At 44.9% G+C, this 20,032-nt stretch overlaps 1 protein-coding gene across 1 annotated transcript in view; it reads right to left on the minus strand.

Moving 5' to 3' along the window:
- Window positions 1–20,032, minus strand: part of LOC115114989 (actin-binding LIM protein 3-like) — a 134,716-nt gene that overhangs the window by 18,135 nt on the left and 96,549 nt on the right. Inside the window, exons 10-12 of the mRNA XM_065019875.1 lie at window positions 4,997–5,185; window positions 3,198–3,221; window positions 905–1,037 (exon numbers count right to left, since the gene is read on the minus strand). Coding sequence (XP_064875947.1) covers window positions 905–1,037; window positions 3,198–3,221; window positions 4,997–5,185 — 346 coding nt within the window. The remainder of the gene's footprint in view (window positions 1–904; window positions 1,038–3,197; window positions 3,222–4,996; window positions 5,186–20,032) is intronic.

A 20,032-nucleotide genomic window follows, 5' to 3' on the forward strand; every position in this document is an offset into this window, starting at 1 on the left:
GACTCACCAAGATGTCCATAGTGCTGCGGTGAGCGAGGCGTGATGGGAGACATGGCTTGGTGTGTGTGTGACTCACCAGGGTGTCCATAGTGCTGCGGTGAGTGAGGCGTGATGGGAGACATGGCTTGGTGTGTGTGTGACTCACCAGGGTGTCCATAGTGCTGCGGTGAGTGAGGCGTGATGGGAGACATGGCTTGGTGTGTGTGTGACTCACCAGGGTGTCCATAGTGCTGCGGTGAGCGAGGCGTGATGGGAGACATGGCTTGGTGTGTGTGTGACTCACCAAGGTGTCCATAGTGCTGCGGTGAGTGAGGCGTGATGGGAGACATGGCTTGGTGTGTGTGTGACTCACCAGGGTGTCCATAGTGCTGCGGTGAGTGAGGCGTGATGGGAGACATGGCTTGGTGTGTGTGTGACTCACCAGGGTGTCCATAGTGCTGCGGTGAGCGAGGCGTGATGGGAGACATGGCTTGGTGTGTGTGTGACTCACCAGGGTGTCCATAGTGCTGCGGTGAGTGAGGCGTGATGGGAGACATGGCTTGGTGTGTGTGTGACTCAGCAGGGTGTCCATAGTGCTGCGGTGAGTGAGGCGTGATGGGAGACATGGCTTGGTGTGTGTGTGACTCACCAGGGTGTCCATAGTGCTGCGGTGAGCGAGGCGTGATGGGAGACATGGCTTGGTGTGTGTGTGACTCACCAGGGTGTCCATAGTGCTGTGGTGAGTGAGGCGTGATGGGAGACATGGCTTGGTGTGTGTGTGACTCACCAGGGTGTCCATAGTGCTGCGGTGAGTGAGGTGTGATGGGAGACATGGCTTGGTGTGTGTGTGACTCACCAGGGTGTCCATAGTGCTGCGGTGAGTGAGGCGTGATGGGAGACATGGCTTGGTGTGAGTGTGACTCACCAGGGTGTCCATAGTGCTGCGGTGAGTGAGACGTGATGGGAGACATGGCTTGGCGGTTGAAGGAGGGAGAGCCGTCCATGTAGGCAGGGCTGGAACACTGTCTCTGTCTCTTGTCTATATTGTAATACAGCTTCTAAAGGGAGAGGGAGAAGAGGGAGAGGGGGATGACAGAGTGGGGGAGAGGGGGATGACAGAGTGGGGGAGAGGGGGATGACAGAGTGGGGGAGAGGGGGATGACAGAGTGGGGAGAGGGGGTGACAGAGTTGGGGAGAGGGGGATGACAGAGTGGGGAGAGGGGGATGACAGAGTGGGGGAGAGGGGGGTGACAGAGTGGGGAGAGGGGGATGACAGAGTGGGGAGAGGGGGATGACAGAGTGGGGAGAGGGGGATGACAGAGTGGGGGAGAGGGGGATGACAGAGTGGGGGAGAGGGGGATGACAGAGTGGGGAGAGGGGGATGACAGAGTGGGGAGAGGGGGATGACAGAGTGGGGAGAGGAGGAGAGGGGGATGACAGAGTGGGGAGAGGGGGATGACAGAGTGGGGGAGAGGGGGATGACAGAGTGGGGAGAGGCGGGAAGACAGAGTGGGGGAGAGGGGATGACAGAGTGGGGGAGAGGGGGATGACAGAGTGGGGGAGAGGGGGTGACAGAGTGGGGGAGAGGGGTGATGACAGAGTGGGGAGAGGGGGAGAGGGGGATGACAGAGTGGGGGAGAGGGGGATGACAGAGTGGGGGAGAGGGTGGATGACAGAGTGGGGGAGAGGGGGATGACAGAGTGGGGAGAGGGGGATGACAGAGTGGGGAGAGGGGGATGACAGAGTGGGGGAGAGGGGGATGACAGAGAGGGGGATGACAGAGTGGGGGAGAGGGGGATGACAGAGTGGGGGGAGGGGTATGACAGAGTGGGGAGAGGGGGATGACAGAGTGGGGGGAGAGGGGGATGACAGAGTGGGGGAGAGGGGGATGACAGAGTGGGGGAGAGGGGGATGACAGAGTGGGGGAGAGTGGGGATGACAGAGTGGGGAGAGGGGGATGACAGAGTGGGGGAGAGGGGGATGACAGAGAGGGGGATGACAGAGTGGGGGAGAGGGGGATGACAGAGTGGGGGAGAGGGGGTATGACAGAGTGGGGGAGAGGGGGATGACAGCGTGGGGAGAGGGGGATGACAGAGTGGGGGAGAGGGGATGACAGAGTGGGGGAGAGGGGGATGACAGAGTGTGGGAGAGGGGGATGACAGAGTGGGGGAGAGGGGGATGACAGAGTGGGGGAGAGGGGGGATGACAGAGTGGGGGAGAAAGAAAGAAAAATAGGTACAGACAGAGATAGAGTAAGAGAGAAGGGTAAAGAAAGACAGATACACAACTATCCACATATCCACAGACCACTGATCACAGAAATGATTATTCATTCTGTTGGAAACAACAAGGTTACTAACCTGAGAACAGAGAGTCCCAGGTGACTGTAAAACAACAAGGTTACTAACCTGAGAACAGAATCCCAGGTGACTGTAAAACAACAAGGTTACTAACCTGAGAACAGAGAGTCCCAGGTGAATGTAAAACAACAAGGTTACTAACCTGAGAACAGAGAGTCCCAGGTGACTGTAAAACAACAAGGTTACTAACCTGAGAACAGAGAGTCCCAGGTGACTGTAAAACAACAAGGTTACTAACCTGAGAACAGAATCCCAGGTGAATGTAAAACAACAAGGTTACTAACCTGAGAACAGAGAGTCCCAGGTGACTGTAAAACAACAAGGTTACTAACCTGAGAACAGAGAGTCCCAGGTGACTGTAAAACAACAAGGTTACTAACCTGAGAACAGAGAGTCCCAGGTGAATGTAAAACAACAAGGTTACTAACCTGAGAACAGAGAGTCCCAGGTGACTGTAAAACAACAAGGTTACTAACCTGAGAACAGAGAGTCCCAGGTGACTGTAAAACAACACGGTTACTAACCTGAGAACAGAGAGTCCCAGGTGACTGTAAAACAACAAGGTTACTAACCTGAGAACAGAGAGTCCCAGGTGACTGTAAAACAACAAGGTTACTAACCTGAGAACAGAGAGTCCCAGGTGACTGTAAAACAACAAGGTTACTAACCTGAGAACAGAGAGTCCCAGGTGAATGTAAAACAACAAGGTTACTAACCTGAGAACAGAATCCCAGGTGAATGTAAAACAACAAGGTTACTAACCTGAGAACAGAGAGTCCCAGGTGACTGTAAAACAACAAGGTTACTAACCTGAGAATAGAGAGTCCCAGGTGACTGTAAAACAACAATTTTACTAACCTGAGAACAGAGAGTCCCAGGTGACTGTAAAACAACAAGGTTACTAACCTGAGAACAGAGAGTCCCAGGTGACTGTAAAACAACAAGGTTACTAACCTGAGAACAGAGAGTCCCAGGTGACTGTAAAACAACAAGGTTACTAACCTGAGAACAGAATCCCAGGTGACTGTAAAACAACAAGGTTACTAACCTGAGAACAGAGAGTCCCAGGTGACTGTAAAACAACAAGGTTACTAACCTGAGAACAGAGAGTCCCAGGTGACTGTAAAACAACAAGGTTACTAACCTGAGAACAGAGAGTCCCAGGTGACTGTAAAACAACAAGGTTACTAACCTGAGAACAGAGAGTCCCAGGTGAATGTAAAACAACTACTAACCTGAGAACAGAATCCCAGGTGAATGTAAAAAACAAGGTTACTAACCTGAGAACAGAGAGTCCCAGGTGACTGTAAAACAACAAGGTTACTAACCTGAGAATAGAGAGTCCCAGGTGACTGTAAAACAACAATTTTACTAACCTGAGAACAGAGAGTCCCAGGTGACTGTAAAACAACAAGGTTACTAACCTGAGAACAGAGAGTCCCAGGTGACTGTAAAACAACAAGGTTACTAACCTGAGAACAGAGAGTCCCAGGTGACTGTAAAACAACAAGGTTACTAACCTGAGAACAGAATCCCAGGTGACTGTAAAACAACAAGGTTACTAACCTGAGAACAGAGAGTCCCAGGTGACTGTAAAACAACAAGGTTACTAACCTGAGAACAGAGAGTCCCAGGTGACTGTAAAACAACAAGGTTACTAACCTGAGAACAGAGAGTCCCAGGTGACTGTAAAACAACAAGGTTACTAACCTGAGAACAGAGAGTCCCAGGTGAATGTAAAACAACAAGGTTACTAACCTGAGAACAGAATCCCAGGTGAATGTAAAACAACAAGGTTACTAACCTGAGAACAGAGAGTCCCAGGTGACTGTAAAACAACAAGGTTACTAACCTGAGAACAGAATCCCAGGTGACTGTAAAACAACAAGGTTACTAACCTGAGAACAGAATCCCAGGTGACTGTAAAACAACAAGGTTACTAACCTGAGAACAGAGAGTCCCAGGTGACTGTAAAACAACAAGGTTACTAACCTGAGAACAGAGAGTCCCAGGTGACTGTAAAACAACAAGGTTACTAACCTGAGAATAGAGAGTCCCAGGTGACTGTAAAACAACAAGGTTACTAACCTGAGAACAGAGAGTCCCAGGTGACTGTAAAACAACAAGGTTACTAACCTGAGAACAGAGAGTCCCAGGTGACTGTAAAACAACAAGGTTACTAACCTGAGAACAGAGAGTCCCAGGTGACTGTAAAACAACAAGGTTACTAACCTGAGAACAGAGAGTCCCAGGTGAATGTAAAACAACAAGGTTACTAACCTGAGAACAGAGAGTCCCAGGTGACTGTAAAACAACAAGGTTACTAACCTGAGAATAGAGAGTCCCAGGTGACTGTAAAACAACAAGGTTACTAACCTGAGAACAGAGAGTCCCAGGTGACTGTAAAACAACAAGGTTACTAACCTGAGAACAGAGAGTCCCAGGTGACTGTAAAACAAATACATGAGAAAGAAAGCAGAAATGATTGTCTGAAGCATAATGGTCCATTATCTCAACTCAGGAAATAGATTCAGTTCAGTTCATCAATATTAGAAACGTATTTATTTATCTTGTTTATCAACTGTCAGTGAATTTAGAGAAGACTTAAAAGAAAATAACATAGGTGTATTTCCTGAAAGCTCCGTAGCACTTAGTACCTCTCCATAGCTGAAGGTCTCTATGTCATCTGAGGAGTATCTGGGGTAGGGCTGGTAGGATGATATGGTAGGATGATGCTGGGACTGGTAGGATGATATGAGGTCAGGTGGCTGGACCTCGTATATGGCCTTGACCTTAGGCAGTGCAGCCAAGTCCTTATAGTCTAGTATCTCATTCTCCACCCTGGCCTGGGGTGGGACACGACAGGACACAGACACAAGCATGCACACACACACACACACACACACACACACACATGAACAACATTTACGCATGCAAAACCAAAGACATGGATTGTGTGCTGCAGACTGTAAAGCATGCTGACAGCCATACACTGACACAACACATACAGTTCACATGTGACTGACTGCTGAATATATACTGTAGGAGCTGGCCACTCCCTGACATGACCTTCAGCTCCACAAAGAAATGGAGAGAGAGAGAGAGAGAGAGAGAGAGAGAGAGAGAGAGAGAGAGAGAGAGAGAGAGAGAGAGACAGAGAGAGAGAGAGAGAGAGAGAGAGAGAGAGAGAGAGTGTGAGAGAGCTAACTCTGTGTTTTCCCCTCATCCATCACCCTGAGCAGGTCATTGATTATGAGGCCAGAGCTCAGAAAACACACACACACACACCTGCTCATGCATGGATGTGTGTGTGTCTCTACTTGTGTTTACGTGGATGAATGTGTAAGCTAATGTTTCCAACAGCAGTAGTGACCTATACAGTACAGCTCAGCAAAGACTAGGAGTCCAGACAGAGCACACACGCACACGCGCACGCGCGCACACACACACACACACACACACACACACACACACACACACACACACACACACACACACACACACACACACGTTGTGTCCGAATATGACTGACAGACATAACAAGAGGACCTAGCCAGCAGTGTAAGGTGAGGTCACGGGTCAGGGGTCAGGGGTGAGTGGAGAATTAACAGGTGTCTCCTATCTGTACTGGGCAGGGCGACAGTGACTATGTCACAACTATCTCTCCTTCCTCCCAAAATGTGCTCCTGTTCACTTCTCTTCACTGACTTAACATGGTCCATTCACACCTGCACTGTTGTGAACAGCCCACGACAGAGGAGGCTGAAAAGTTTAGCCCTAGGTTCCTCAAAAGGTTCTACAGATGCACCATCGAGAGCATTTTGAATGGCTGCATCACAGCTTGATATAGTAAATGCACCGCCCTCAACAGCAAAGCACGAAAGAGGATGGTGCGGACTGCCCAGTACATCACTGGGGCCGAGCTCCCTGCCATCCAGGACATCTATACCAGGCAGAGGCAGAGGAAGACCTGAAAAATTGAGAAAGACTCCCAAGTCATAGACTGTTCACTGTGCTACCGTTCGGCAAATGGTACCAGAGCATCGGCTCTCAGACCAACAGGCTCCGAGACACCATAAGACTGCAAAATAATGAATGAATGGTTACCCGGTCTATCTGCACTGACCCTATCTGTTGTTCTGCCAATGAACATGACAGTTAACCCACTGTTCCCGGTAGGCTGTCGTGGTAAATAAGAATTTGTTCTTAACTGGCTGGCCTGGTTAAATAAAGGTTACATTTCCACACTGTCAGAGTCTATCTAGAGGAGAGCGAAGGAGTCAGGCTCATACACAGGTAAGAGTAAAACCACTGTGTTTACTGAGCAGAACACGTGTCAAACTGTCAGAGTCTATCTAGAGGAGAGCGAAGGAGTCAGGCGCAGGACACAGGTAAGAGTAAAAACCACTGTATTTACTGAGCAGAACACGTGTCAAACTGTCAGAGTCTATCTAGAGGAGAGCGAAGGAGTCAGGCGCAGGACACAGGTAAGAGTAAAACCACTGTATTTACTGAGCAGAACACGTGTCAAACTGTCAGAGTCTATCAGGAGGAGAGCGAAGGAGTCAGGCACAGGACACAGGTAAGAGTAAAACCACTGTGTTTACTGAGCAGAACACGTGTCAAACTGTCAGAGTCTATCTAGAGGAGAGCGAAGGAGTCAGGCGCAGGACACAGGTAAGAGTAAAACCACTGTATTTACTGAGCAGAACACGTGTCAAACTGTCAGAGTCTATCAGGAGGAGAGCGAAGGAGTCAGGCGCAGGACACAGGTAAGAGTAAAACCACTGTGTTTACTGAGCAGAACACGTGTCAAACTGTCAGAGTCTATCTAGAGGAGAGCGAAGGAGTCAGGCGCAGCACACAGGTAAGAGTAAAAACCACTGTATTTACTGAGCAGAACACGTGTCAAACTGTCAGAGTCTATCAGGAGGAGAGCGAAGGAGTCAGGCGCAGCACACAGGTAAGAGTAAAACCACTGTGTTTACTGAGCAGAACACGTGTCAAACTGTCAGAGTCTATCAGGAGGAGAGCGAAGGAGTCAGGCGCAGGACACAGGTAAGAGTAAAAACCACTGTATTTACTGAGCAGAACACGTGTCAAACTGTCAGAGTCTATCAGGAGGAGAGCGAAGGAGTCAGGCGCAGCACACAGGTAAGAGTAAAAACCACTGTATCTGGTACTGGTACTCTCTGTATATAGCTCCACATTGATCTGGTACTGGTACTCTCTGTATATAGCTCCACATTGATCTGGTACTGGTACTCTCTGTACATAGCTCCACATTGATATGGTACTGGTACTCTCTGTATATAGCTCCACATTGATATGGTACTGGTACTCTCTGTATATAGCTCCACATTGATCTGGTACTGGTACTCTCTGTATATAGCTCCACATTGATCTGGTACTTCCTGTACATAGCTCTACATTGATCTGGTACTGGTACTCTCTGTACATAGCTCCACATTGATATGGTACTGGTACTCTCTGTATATAGCTCCACATTGATATGGTACTGGTACTCTCTGTATATAGCTCCACATTGATCTGGTACTTCCTGTACATAGCTCTACATTGATCTGGTACTGGTACTCTCTGTACATAGCTCCACATTGATATGGTACTGGTACTCTCTGTATATAGCTCCACATTGATCTGGTACTGGTACTCTCTGTATATAGCTCCACATTGATCTGGTACTTCCTGTACATAGCTCTACATTGATCTGGTACTGGTACTCTCTGTATATAGCTCCACATTGATCTGGTACTGGTACTCTCTGTATATAGGTCCACATTGATATGGTACTGGTACTTCCTGTATATAGCTCCACATTGATCTGGTACTGGTACTTCCTGTATATAGCTCCACATTGATCTGGTACTCTCTGTACATAGCTCCACATTGATCTGGTACTGGTACTCTCTGTACATAGCTCCACATTGATATGGTACTGGTACTTCCTGTAAATAGCTCCACATTGATCTGGTACTTCCTGTACATAGCTCTACATTGATCTGGTACTGGTACTCCCTGTATATAGCTCCACATTGATCTGGTACTGATACTCCCTGTACATAGCTCCACATTGATCTGGTACTGGTACTTCCTGTAAATAGCTCCACATTGATCTGGTACTTCCTGTACATAGCTCCACATTGATATGGTACTGGTACTCTCTGTATATAGCTCCACATTGATCTGGTACTGGTACTCCCTGTATATAGCTCCACATTGATCTGGTACTGGTACTCCCTGTATATAGCTCCACATTGATCTGGTACTGGTACTTCCTGTAAATAGCTCCACATTGATCTGGTACTTCCTGTACATAGCTCCACATTGATATGGTACTGGTACTCTCTGTATATAGCTCTACATTGATCTGGTACTGGTACTTCCTGTATTTAGCTCTACATTGATCTGGTACTCCCTGTATATAGCTCCACATTGATCTGGAACTTCCTGTATATAGCTCCACATTGATCTGGTACTTCCTGTACATAGCTCCACATTGATCTGGTACTTCCTGTACATAGCTCTACATTGATCTGGTACTGGTACTCCCTGTATATAGCTCTACATTGATCTGGTACTGGTACTCGCTGTATATAGCTCCACATTGATCTGGTACTGGTACTTCCTGTATATAGCTCCACATTGATCTGGTACTTCCTGTACATAGCTCCACATTGATCTGGTACTGGTACTCTCTGTATATAGCTCCACATTGATCTGGTACTGGTACTCCCTGTATATAGCTCTACATTGATCTGGTACTGGTACTCGCTGTATATAGCTCCACATTGATCTGGTACTGGTACTTCCTGTATATAGCTCCACATTGATCTGGTACTTCCTGTACATAGCTCCACATTGATCTGGTACTGGTACTCTCTGTATATAGCTCCACATTGATCTGGTACTGGTACTCTCTGTATATAGCTCCACATTGATCTGGTACTGGTACTTCCTGTATTTAGCTCTACATTGATCTGGTACTGGTACTTCCTGTATGTAGCTCCACGTTGATCTGATACTTCCTGTACATAGCTCCACATTGATGTGGTACTGGTACTCTCTGTATATAGCTCTACATTGATCTGGTACTGGTACTCTCTGTATATAGCTCCACATTGATCTGGTACTTCCTGTATATAGCTCCACATTGATCTGGTACTGGTACTCTCTGTATATAGCTCCACATTGATATGGTACTGGTACTCTCTGTATATAGCTCCACATTGATCTGGTACTTCCTGTACATAGCTCCACATTGATCTGGTACTGGTACTCTCTGTACATAGCTCCACATTGATCTGGTACTGGTACTCTCTGTACATAGCTCCACATTGATCTGGTACTGGTACTCTCTGTACATAGCTCCACATTGATATGGTACTGGTACTCTCTGTATATAGCTCCACATTGATCTGGTACTTCCTGTACATAGCTCCACATTGATCTGGTACTGGTACTCTCTGTATATAGCTCCACATTGATCTGGTACTGGTACTCTCTGTATATAGCTCCACATTGATCTGGTACTGGTACTCTCTGTACATAGCTCCACATTGATATGGTACTGGTACTCTCTGTATATAGCTCCACATTGATATGGTACTGGTACTCTCTGTATATAGCTCCACATTGATCTGGTACTGGTACTCTCTGTATATAGCTCCACATTGATCTGGTACTTCCTGTACATAGCTCTACATTGATCTGGTACTGGTACTCTCTGTACATAGCTCCACATTGATATGGTACTGGTACTCTCTGTATATAGCTCCACATTGATATGGTACTGGTACTCTCTGTATATAGCTCCACATTGATCTGGTACTTCCTGTACATAGCTCCACATTGATATGGTACTGGTACTCTCTGTACATAGCTCCACATTGATCTGGTACTGGTACTCTCTGTATATAGCTCTACATTGATCTGGTACTGGTACTCGCTGTATATAGCTCCACATTGATCTGGTACTGGTACTTCCTGTATATAGCTGCACATTGATCTGGTACTCTCTGTACATAGCTCCACATTGATCTGGTACTGGTACTCTCTGTATATAGCTCCACATTGATCTGGTACTGGTACTCTCTGTATATAGCTCCACATTGATCTGGTACTGGTACTTCCTGTATTTAGCTCTACATTGATCTGGTACTGGTACTTCCTGTATGTAGCTCCACGTTGATCTGATACTTCCTGTACATAGCTCCACATTGATGTGGTACTGGTACTCTCTGTATATAGCTCTACATTGATCTGGTACTGGTACTCTCTGTATATAGCTCCACATTGATCTGGTACTTCCTGTATATAGCTCCACATTGATCTGGTACTGGTACTCTCTGTATATAGCTCCACATTGATATGGTACTGGTACTCTCTGTATATAGCTCCACATTGATCTGGTACTTCCTGTACATAGCTCCACATTGATCTGGTACTGGTACTCTCTGTACATAGCTCCACATTGATATGGTACTGGTACTCTCTGTATATAGCTCCACATTGATCTGGTACTTCCTGTACATAGCTCCACATTGATATTGTACTGGTACTCTCTGTACATAGCTCCACATTGATCTGGTACACTCTGTATATAGCTCCACATTGATCTGGTACTGGTACTCTCTGTATATAGCTCCACATTGATCTGGTACTGGTACTCTCTGTACATAGCTCCACATTGATATGGTACTGGTACTCTCTGTATATAGCTCCACATTGATATGGTACTGGTACTCTCTGTATATAGCTCCACATTGATCTGGTACTGGTACTCCCTGTATATAGCTCCACATTGATCTGGTACTTCCTGTATATAGCTCCACATTGATCTGGTACTGGTACTGTACATAGCTCCACATTGATATGGTACTGGTACTCTCTGTATATAGCTCCACATTGATATGGTACTGGTACTTCCTGTATATAGCTCCACATTGATCTGGTACTTCCTGTACATAGCTCCACATTGATATGGTACTGGTACTCTCTGTACATAGCTCCACATTGATCTGGTACTGGTACTCTCTGTATATAGCTCCACATTGATATGGTACTGGTACTTATGTATATAGCTCCACATTGATCTGGTACTGGTACTTCCTGTATATAGCTGCACATTGATCTGGTACTCCTGTACATAGCTCCACATTGATCTGGTACTGGTACTATCTGTACATAGCTCCACATTGATATGGTACTGGTACTTCCTGTAAATAGCTCCACATTGATCTGGTACTTCCTGTACATAGCTCTACATTGATCTGGTACTGGTACTCCCTGTATATAGCTCCACATTGATCTGGTACTGATACTCCCTGTACATAGCTCCACATTGATCTGGTACTGGTACTTCCTGTAAATAGCTCCACATTGATCTGGTACTTCCTGTACATAGCTCCACATTGATATGGTACTGGTACTCTCTGTATATAGCTCCACATTGATCTGGTACTGGTACTCCCTGTATATAGCTCCACATTGATCTGGTACTGGTACTCCCTGTATATAGCTCCACATTGATATGGTACTGGTACTCTCTGTATATAGCTCCACATTGATCTGGTACTGGTACTCCCTGTATATAGCTCCACATTGATCTGGTACTGGTACTCCCTGTATATAGCTCCACATTGATCTGGTACTGGTACTTCCTGTAAATAGCTCCACATTGATCTGGTACTTCCTGTACATAGCTCCACATTGATATGGTACTGGTACTCTCTGTATATAGCTCTACATTGATCTGGTACTGGTACTCTCTGTATATAGCTCCACATTGATATGGTACTGGTACTCTCTGTATATAGCTCTACATTGATCTGGTACTGGTACTCTCTGTATATAGCTCCACATTGATATGGTACTGGTACTCTCTGTATATAGCTCCACATTGATCTGGTACTGGTACTCCCTGTATATAGCTCCACATTGATCTGGTACTGGTACTCCCTGTATATAGCTCCACATTGATCTGGTACTGGTACTTCCTGTAAATAGCTCCACATTGATCTGGTACTTCCTGTACATAGCTCCACATTGATATGGTACTGGTACTTCTGTATATAGCTCCACATTGATCTGGTACTGGTACTCTGTATTTAGCTCTACATTGATCTGGTACTCCTGTATATAGCTCCACATTGATCTGGAACTTCCTGTATATAGCTCCACATTGATCTGTATATAGCTCTACATTGATCTGGTACTGGTACTCCTGTATATAGCTCTACATTGATCTGGTACTGGTACTCGCTGTATATAGCTCCACATTGATCTGGTACTGGTACTTCCTGTATATAGCTCCACATTGATCTGGTACTTCCTGTACATAGCTCCACATTGATCTGGTACTGGTACTCTCTGTATATAGCTCCACATTGATCTGGTACTGGTACTCCTGTATATAGCTCTACATTGATCTGGTACTGGTACTCCTGTATATAGCTCCACATTGATCTGGTACTGGTACTGGCTCCACATTGATCTGGTACTTCCTGTATATAGCTCCACATTGATCTGGTACTGGTACTCTCTGTATATAGCTCCACATTGATCTGGTACTGGTACTCTCTGTATATAGCTCCACATTGATCTGGTACTGGTACTTCCTGTATTTAGCTCTACATTGATCTGGTACTGGTACTTCCTGTATGTAGCTCCACGTTGATCTGATACTTCCTGTACATAGCTCCACATTGATATGGTACTGGTACTTCCTGTAAATAGCTCTGGTACTTCCTGTACATAGCTGGTACTGGTACTCCTGTATATAGCTCCACATTGATCTGGTACTGATACTCCCTGTACATAGCTCCACATTGATCTGGTACTGGTACTTCCTGTAAATAGCTCCACATTGATCTGGTACTTCCTGTACATATCTCCACATTGATATGGTACTGGTACTCTCTGTATATAGCTCCACATTGATCTGGTACTGGTACTCCCTGTATATAGCTCCACATTGATCTGGTACTGGTACTCCCTGTATATAGCTCCACATTGATATGGTACTGGTACTCTCTGTATATAGCTCCACATTGATCTGGTACTGGTACTCCCTGTATATAGCTCCACATTGATCTGGTACTGGTACTCCCTGTATATAGCTCCACATTGATCTGGTACTGGTACTTCCTGTAAATAGCTCCACATTGATCTGGTACTTCCTGTACATAGCTCCACATTGATATGGTACTGGTACTCTCTGTATATAGCTCTACATTGATCTGGTACTGGTACTTCCTGTATTTAGCTCTACATTGATCTGGTACTCCCTGTATATAGCTCCACATTGATCTGGAACTTCCTGTATATAGCTCCACATTGATCTGGTACTTCCTGTACATAGCTCTACATTGATCTGGTACTGGTACTCCCTGTATATAGCTCTACATTGATCTGGTACTGGTACTCGCTGTATATAGCTCCACATTGATCTGGTACTGGTACTTCCTGTATATAGCTCCACATTGATCTGGTACTTCCTGTACATAGCTCCACATTGATCTGGTACTGGTACTCTCTGTATATAGCTCCACATTGATCTGGTACTGGTACTCCCTGTATATAGCTCTACATTGATCTGGTACTGGTACTCGCTGTATATAGCTCCACATTGATCTGGTACTGGTACTTCCTGTATATAGCTCCACATTGATCTGGTACTTCCTGTACATAGCTCCACATTGATCTGGTACTGGTACTCTCTGTATATAGCTCCACATTGATCTGGTACTGGTACTCTCTGTATATAGCTCCACATTGATCTGGTACTGGTACTTCCTGTATTTAGCTCTACATTGATCTGGTACTGGTACTTCCTGTATGTAGCTCCACGTTGATCTGATACTTCCTGTACATAGCTCCACATTGATGTGGTACTGGTACTCTCTGTATATAGCTCTACATTGATCTGGTACTGGTACTCTCTGTATATAGCTCCACATTGATCTGGTACTTCCTGTATATAGCTCCACATTGATCTGGTACTGGTACTCTCTGTATATAGCTCCACATTGATATGGTACTGGTACTCTCTGTATATAGCTCCACATTGATCTGGTACTTCCTGTACATAGCTCCACATTGATCTGGTACTGGTACTCTCTGTACATAGCTCCACATTGATCTGGTACTGGTACTCTCTGTACATAGCTCCACATTGATCTGGTACTGGTACTCTCTGTACATAGCTCCACATTGATATGGTACTGGTACTCTCTGTATATAGCTCCACATTGATCTGGTACTTCCTGTACATAGCTCCACATTGATATGGTACTGGTACTCTCTGTACATAGCTCCACATTGATCTGGTACTGGTACTCTCTGTATATAGCTCCACATTGATCTGGTACTTCCTGTACATAGCTCCACATTGATCTGGTACTGGTACTCTCTGTATATAGCTCCACATTGATCTGGTACTGGTACTCTCTGTATATAGCTCCACATTGATCTGGTACTGGTACTCTCTGTACATAGCTCCACATTGATCTGGTACTGGTACTTCCTGTATATAGCTCCACATTGATCTGGTACTTCCTGTACATAGCTCTACATTGATCTGGTACTGGTACTCCCTGTATATAGCTCCACATTGATCTGGTACTGATACTCCCTGTACATAGCTCCACATTGATCTGGTACTGGTACTTCCTGTAAATAGCTCCACATTGATCTGGTACTTCCTGTACATAGCTCCACATTGATATGGTACTGGTACTCTCTGTATATAGCTCCACATTGATCTGGTACTGGTACTTCCTGTATATAGCTGCACATTGATCTGGTACTCTCTGTACATAGCTCCACATTGATCTGGTACTGGTACTCTCTGTACATAGCTCCACATTGATATGGTACTGGTACTTCCTGTAAATAGCTCCACATTGATCTGGTACTTCCTGTACATAGCTCTACATTGATCTGGTACTGGTACTCCCTGTATATAGCTCCACATTGATCTGGTACTGATACTCCCTGTACATAGCTCCACATTGATCTGGTACTGGTACTTCCTGTAAATAGCTCCACATTGATCTGGTACTTCCTGTACATAACTCCACATTGATATGGTACTGGTACTCTCTGTATATAGCTCCACATTGATCTGGCACTGGTACTCCCTGTATATAGCTCCACATTGATCTGGTACTGGTACTCCCTGTATATAGCTCCACATTGATCTGGTACTGGTACTTCCTGTAAATAGCTCCACATTGATCTGGTACTTCCTGTACATAGCTCCACATTGATATGGTACTGGTACTCTCTGTATATAGCTCTACATTGATCTGGTACTTCCTGTATTTAGCTCTACATTGATCTGGTACTCCCTGTATATAGCTCCACATTGATCTGGAACTTCCTGTATATAGCTCCACATTGATCTGGTACTTCCTGTACATAGCTCCACATTGATCTGGTACTTCCTGTACATAGCTCTACATTGATCTGGTACTGGTACTCCCTGTATATAGCTCTACATTGATCTGGTACTGGTACTCGCTGTATATAGCTCCACATTGATCTGGTACTGGTACTTCCTGTATATAGCTCCACATTGATCTGGTACTTCCTGTACATAGCTCCACATTGATCTGGTACTGGTACTCTCTGTATATAGCTCCACATTGATCTGGTACTGGTACTCCCTGTATATAGCTCTACATTGATCTGGTACTGGTACTCGCTGTATATAGCTCCACATTGATCTGGTACTGGTACTTCCTGTATATAGCTCCACATTGATCTGGTACTGGTACTCTCTGTATATAGCTCCACATTGATCTGGTACTGGTACTCTCTGTATATAGCTCCACATTGATCTGGTACTGGTACTTCCTGTATTTAGCTCTACATTGATCTGGTACTGGTACTTCCTGTATGTAGCTCCACGTTGATCTGTTACTTCCTGTACATCGCTCCACATTGATGTGGTACTGGTACTCTCTGTATATAGCTCTACATTGATCTGGTACTGGTACTCTCTGTATATAGCTCCACATTGATCTGGTACTTCCTGTATATAGCTCCACATTGATCTGGTACTGGTACTCTCTGTATATAGCTCCACATTGATATGGTACTGGTACTCTCTGTATATAGCTCCACATTGATCTGGTACTTCCTGTACATAGCTCCACATTGATCTGGTACTGGTACTCTCTGTACATAGCTCCACATTGATCTGGTACTGGTACTCTCTGTACATAGCTCCACATTGATCTGGTACTGGTACTCTCTGTACATAGCTCCACATTGATATGGTACTGGTACTCTCTGTATATAGCTCCACATTGATCTGGTACTTCCTGTACATAGCTCCACATTGATATGGTACTGGTACTCTCTGTACATAGCTCCACATTGATCTGGTACTGGTACTCTCTGTATATAGCTCCACATTGATCTGGTACTCTCTGTACATAGCTCCACATTGATCTGGTCTGGTACTGGTACTCTCTGTATATAGCTCCACATTGATCTGGTACTTCCTGTACATAGCTCTACATTGATCTGGTACTGGTACTCGCTGTATATAGCTCCACATTGATCTGGTACTGGTACTTCCTGTATATAGCTCCACATTGATCTGGTACTTCCTGTACATAGCTCCACATTGATCTGGTACTGGTACTCTCTGTATATAGCTCCACATTGATCTGGTACTGGTACTTCTCTGTATATAGCTCCACATTGATCTGGTACTGGTACTTCCTGTATTTAGCTCCACATTGATCTGGTACTGGTACTTCCTGTATATAGCTCCACATTGATCTGATACTTCCTGTACATAGCTCTACATTGATCTGGTACTGGTACTCTGTATATAGCTCCACATTGATCTGGTACTTCCTGTACATAGCTCCACATTGATCTGGTACTGGTACTTCCTGTATATAGCTCCACATTGATCTGGTGATCTGGTACTCTCTGTATATAGCTCCACATTGATCTGGTACTGGTACTTCCTGTATTTAGCTCTACATTGATCTGGTACTGGTACTTCCTGTATGTAGCTCCACATTGATCTGTTACTTCCTGTACATAGCTCCACATTGATCTGTACTGGTACTCTCTGTATATAGCTCTACATTGATCTGGTACTGGTACTCTCTGTATATAGCTCCACATTGATCTGGTACTTCCTGTATATAGCTCCACATTGATCTGGTACTGGTACTCTCTGTATATAGCTCCACATTGATATGGTACTGGTACTTCTGTATATAGCTCCACATTGATCTGGTACTTCCTGTACATAGCTCCACATTGATCTGGTACTGGTACTCTCTGTACATAGCTCCACATTGATCTGGTACTGGTACTCCCTGTATATAGCTCCACATTGATCTGGTACTGGTACTTCCTGTAAATAGCTCCACATTGATCTGGTACTTCCTGTACATAGCTCCACATTGATCTGGTACTTCCTGTACATAGCTCTACATTGATCTGGTAATGGTACTCCCTGTATATAGCTCTACATTGATCTGGTACTGGTACTCTCTGTATATAGCTCCACATTGATCTGGTACTTCCTGTATATAGCTCCACATTGATCTGGTACTGGTACTCCCTGTATATAGCTCCACATTGATCTGGTACTGGTACTCCCTGTATATAGCTCCACATTGATCTGGTACTGGTACTCCCTGTATATAGCTCCACAATGATCTGGTACTCCCTGTATATAGCTCCACATTGATCTGGTACTGGTACTTCCTGTATGTAGCTCCACATTGATCTGCTACTTCCTGTACATAGCTCCACATTGATCTGGTACTGGTACTCTCTGTATATAGCTCCACATTGATCTGGTACTGGTACTCCCTGTATATAGCTCCACATTGATCTGGTACTGGTACTTCCTGTATATAGCTCCACATTGATCTGGTACTTCCTGTACATAGCTCCACATTGATCTGGTACTGGTACTCTCTGTATATAGCTCCACATTGATCTGGTACTGGTACTCTCTGTATATAGCTCCACATTGATCTGGTACTGGTACTTCCTGTATTTAGCTCTACATTGATCTGGTACTGGTACTTCCTGTATGTAGCTCCACGTTGATCTGTTACTTCCTGTACATCGCTCCACATTGATGTGGTACTTCCTGTACATAGCTCTACATTGATCTGGTAATGGTACTCCCTGTATATAGCTCTACATTGATCTGGTACTGGTACTTCCTGTATATAGCTCTACATTGATCTGGTACTGGTACTTCCTGTATTTAGCTCTACATTGATCTGGTACTGGTACTCCCTGTATATAGCTCCACAATGATCTGGTACTCCCTGTATATAGCTCCACATTGATCTGGTACTGGTACTTCCTGTATATAGCTCCACATTGATCTGGTACTTCCTGTACATAGCTCCACATTGATCTGGTACTGGTACTCTCTGTATATAGCTCCACATTGATCTGGTACTGGTACTCCCTGTATATAGCTCCACATTGATCTGGTACTGGTACTTCCTGTATATAGCTCCACATTGATCTGGTACTTCCTGTACATAGCTCCACATTGATCTGGTACTGGTACTCTCTGTATATAGCTCCACATTGATCTGGTACTGGTACTCTCTGTATATAGCTCCACATTGATCTGGTACTGGTACTTCCTGTATATAGCTCCACATTGATCTGGTACTTCCTGTATATAGCTCCACATTGATCTGGTACTGGTACTCCTGTATATAGCTCCACATTGATCTGGTACTGGTACTCCTGTATATAGCTCCACATTGATCTGGTACTTCTTCTGGTATACATAGCTCCACATTGATTGGTAACTCTGTATATAGCTCCACATTGATCTGGTACTGGTACTCTCTGTATATAGCTCCACATTGATCTGGTACTGGTACTTCCTGTATTTAGCTCTACATTGATCTGGTACTTCCTGTATATAGCTCCACGTTGATCTGGTACTTCCTGTACATAGCTCCACATTGATCTGGTACTGGTACTCTCTGTATATAGCTCCACATTGATCTGGTACTGGTACTCTCTGTATATAGCTCCACATTGATCTGGTACTGGTACTCCCTGTATATAGCTCCACATTAATCTGGTACTGGTACTCCCTGTATATAGCTCCAAATTGATCTGGTACTGGTACTTCCTGTATATAGCTCCACATTGATCTGGTACTTCCTGTACATAGCTCCACATTGATCTGGTACTGGTACTCTCTGTATATAGCTTCACATTGATCCTGTACTGGTACTCTCTGTATATAGGTCCACATTGATCTGATACTGGTACTTCCTGTATATATTCCACATTGATCTGGTACTTCCTGTACATAGCTCCACATTGATCTGGTACTGGTACTCTCTGTATATAGCTCCACATTGATCTGGTACTGGTACTCCCTGTATATAGCTCCACATTGTTCTGGTACTGGTACTTCCTGTATATAGCTCCACATTGATCTGGTACTGGTACTTCCTGTATATAGCTCCACATTGATATGGTACTGGTACTTCCTGTACATAGCTCCATTCTTGTGGGTTTTATTCCTCTTGCGTTACCATTTTTCTTTTTATTATAATTTTGTAACTCTGCAACATTGGGAAAGGCTCGTAAGTAAGCATTTCACGTAAAGAGTACAGCTGTTGTATTCGGCCTATATGAACAAT

The sequence above is a fragment of the Oncorhynchus nerka genome, linkage group LG6, assembly GCF_034236695.1.
Source record: "Oncorhynchus nerka isolate Pitt River linkage group LG6, Oner_Uvic_2.0, whole genome shotgun sequence".
NCBI lineage: Eukaryota > Metazoa > Chordata > Actinopteri > Salmoniformes > Salmonidae > Oncorhynchus > Oncorhynchus nerka.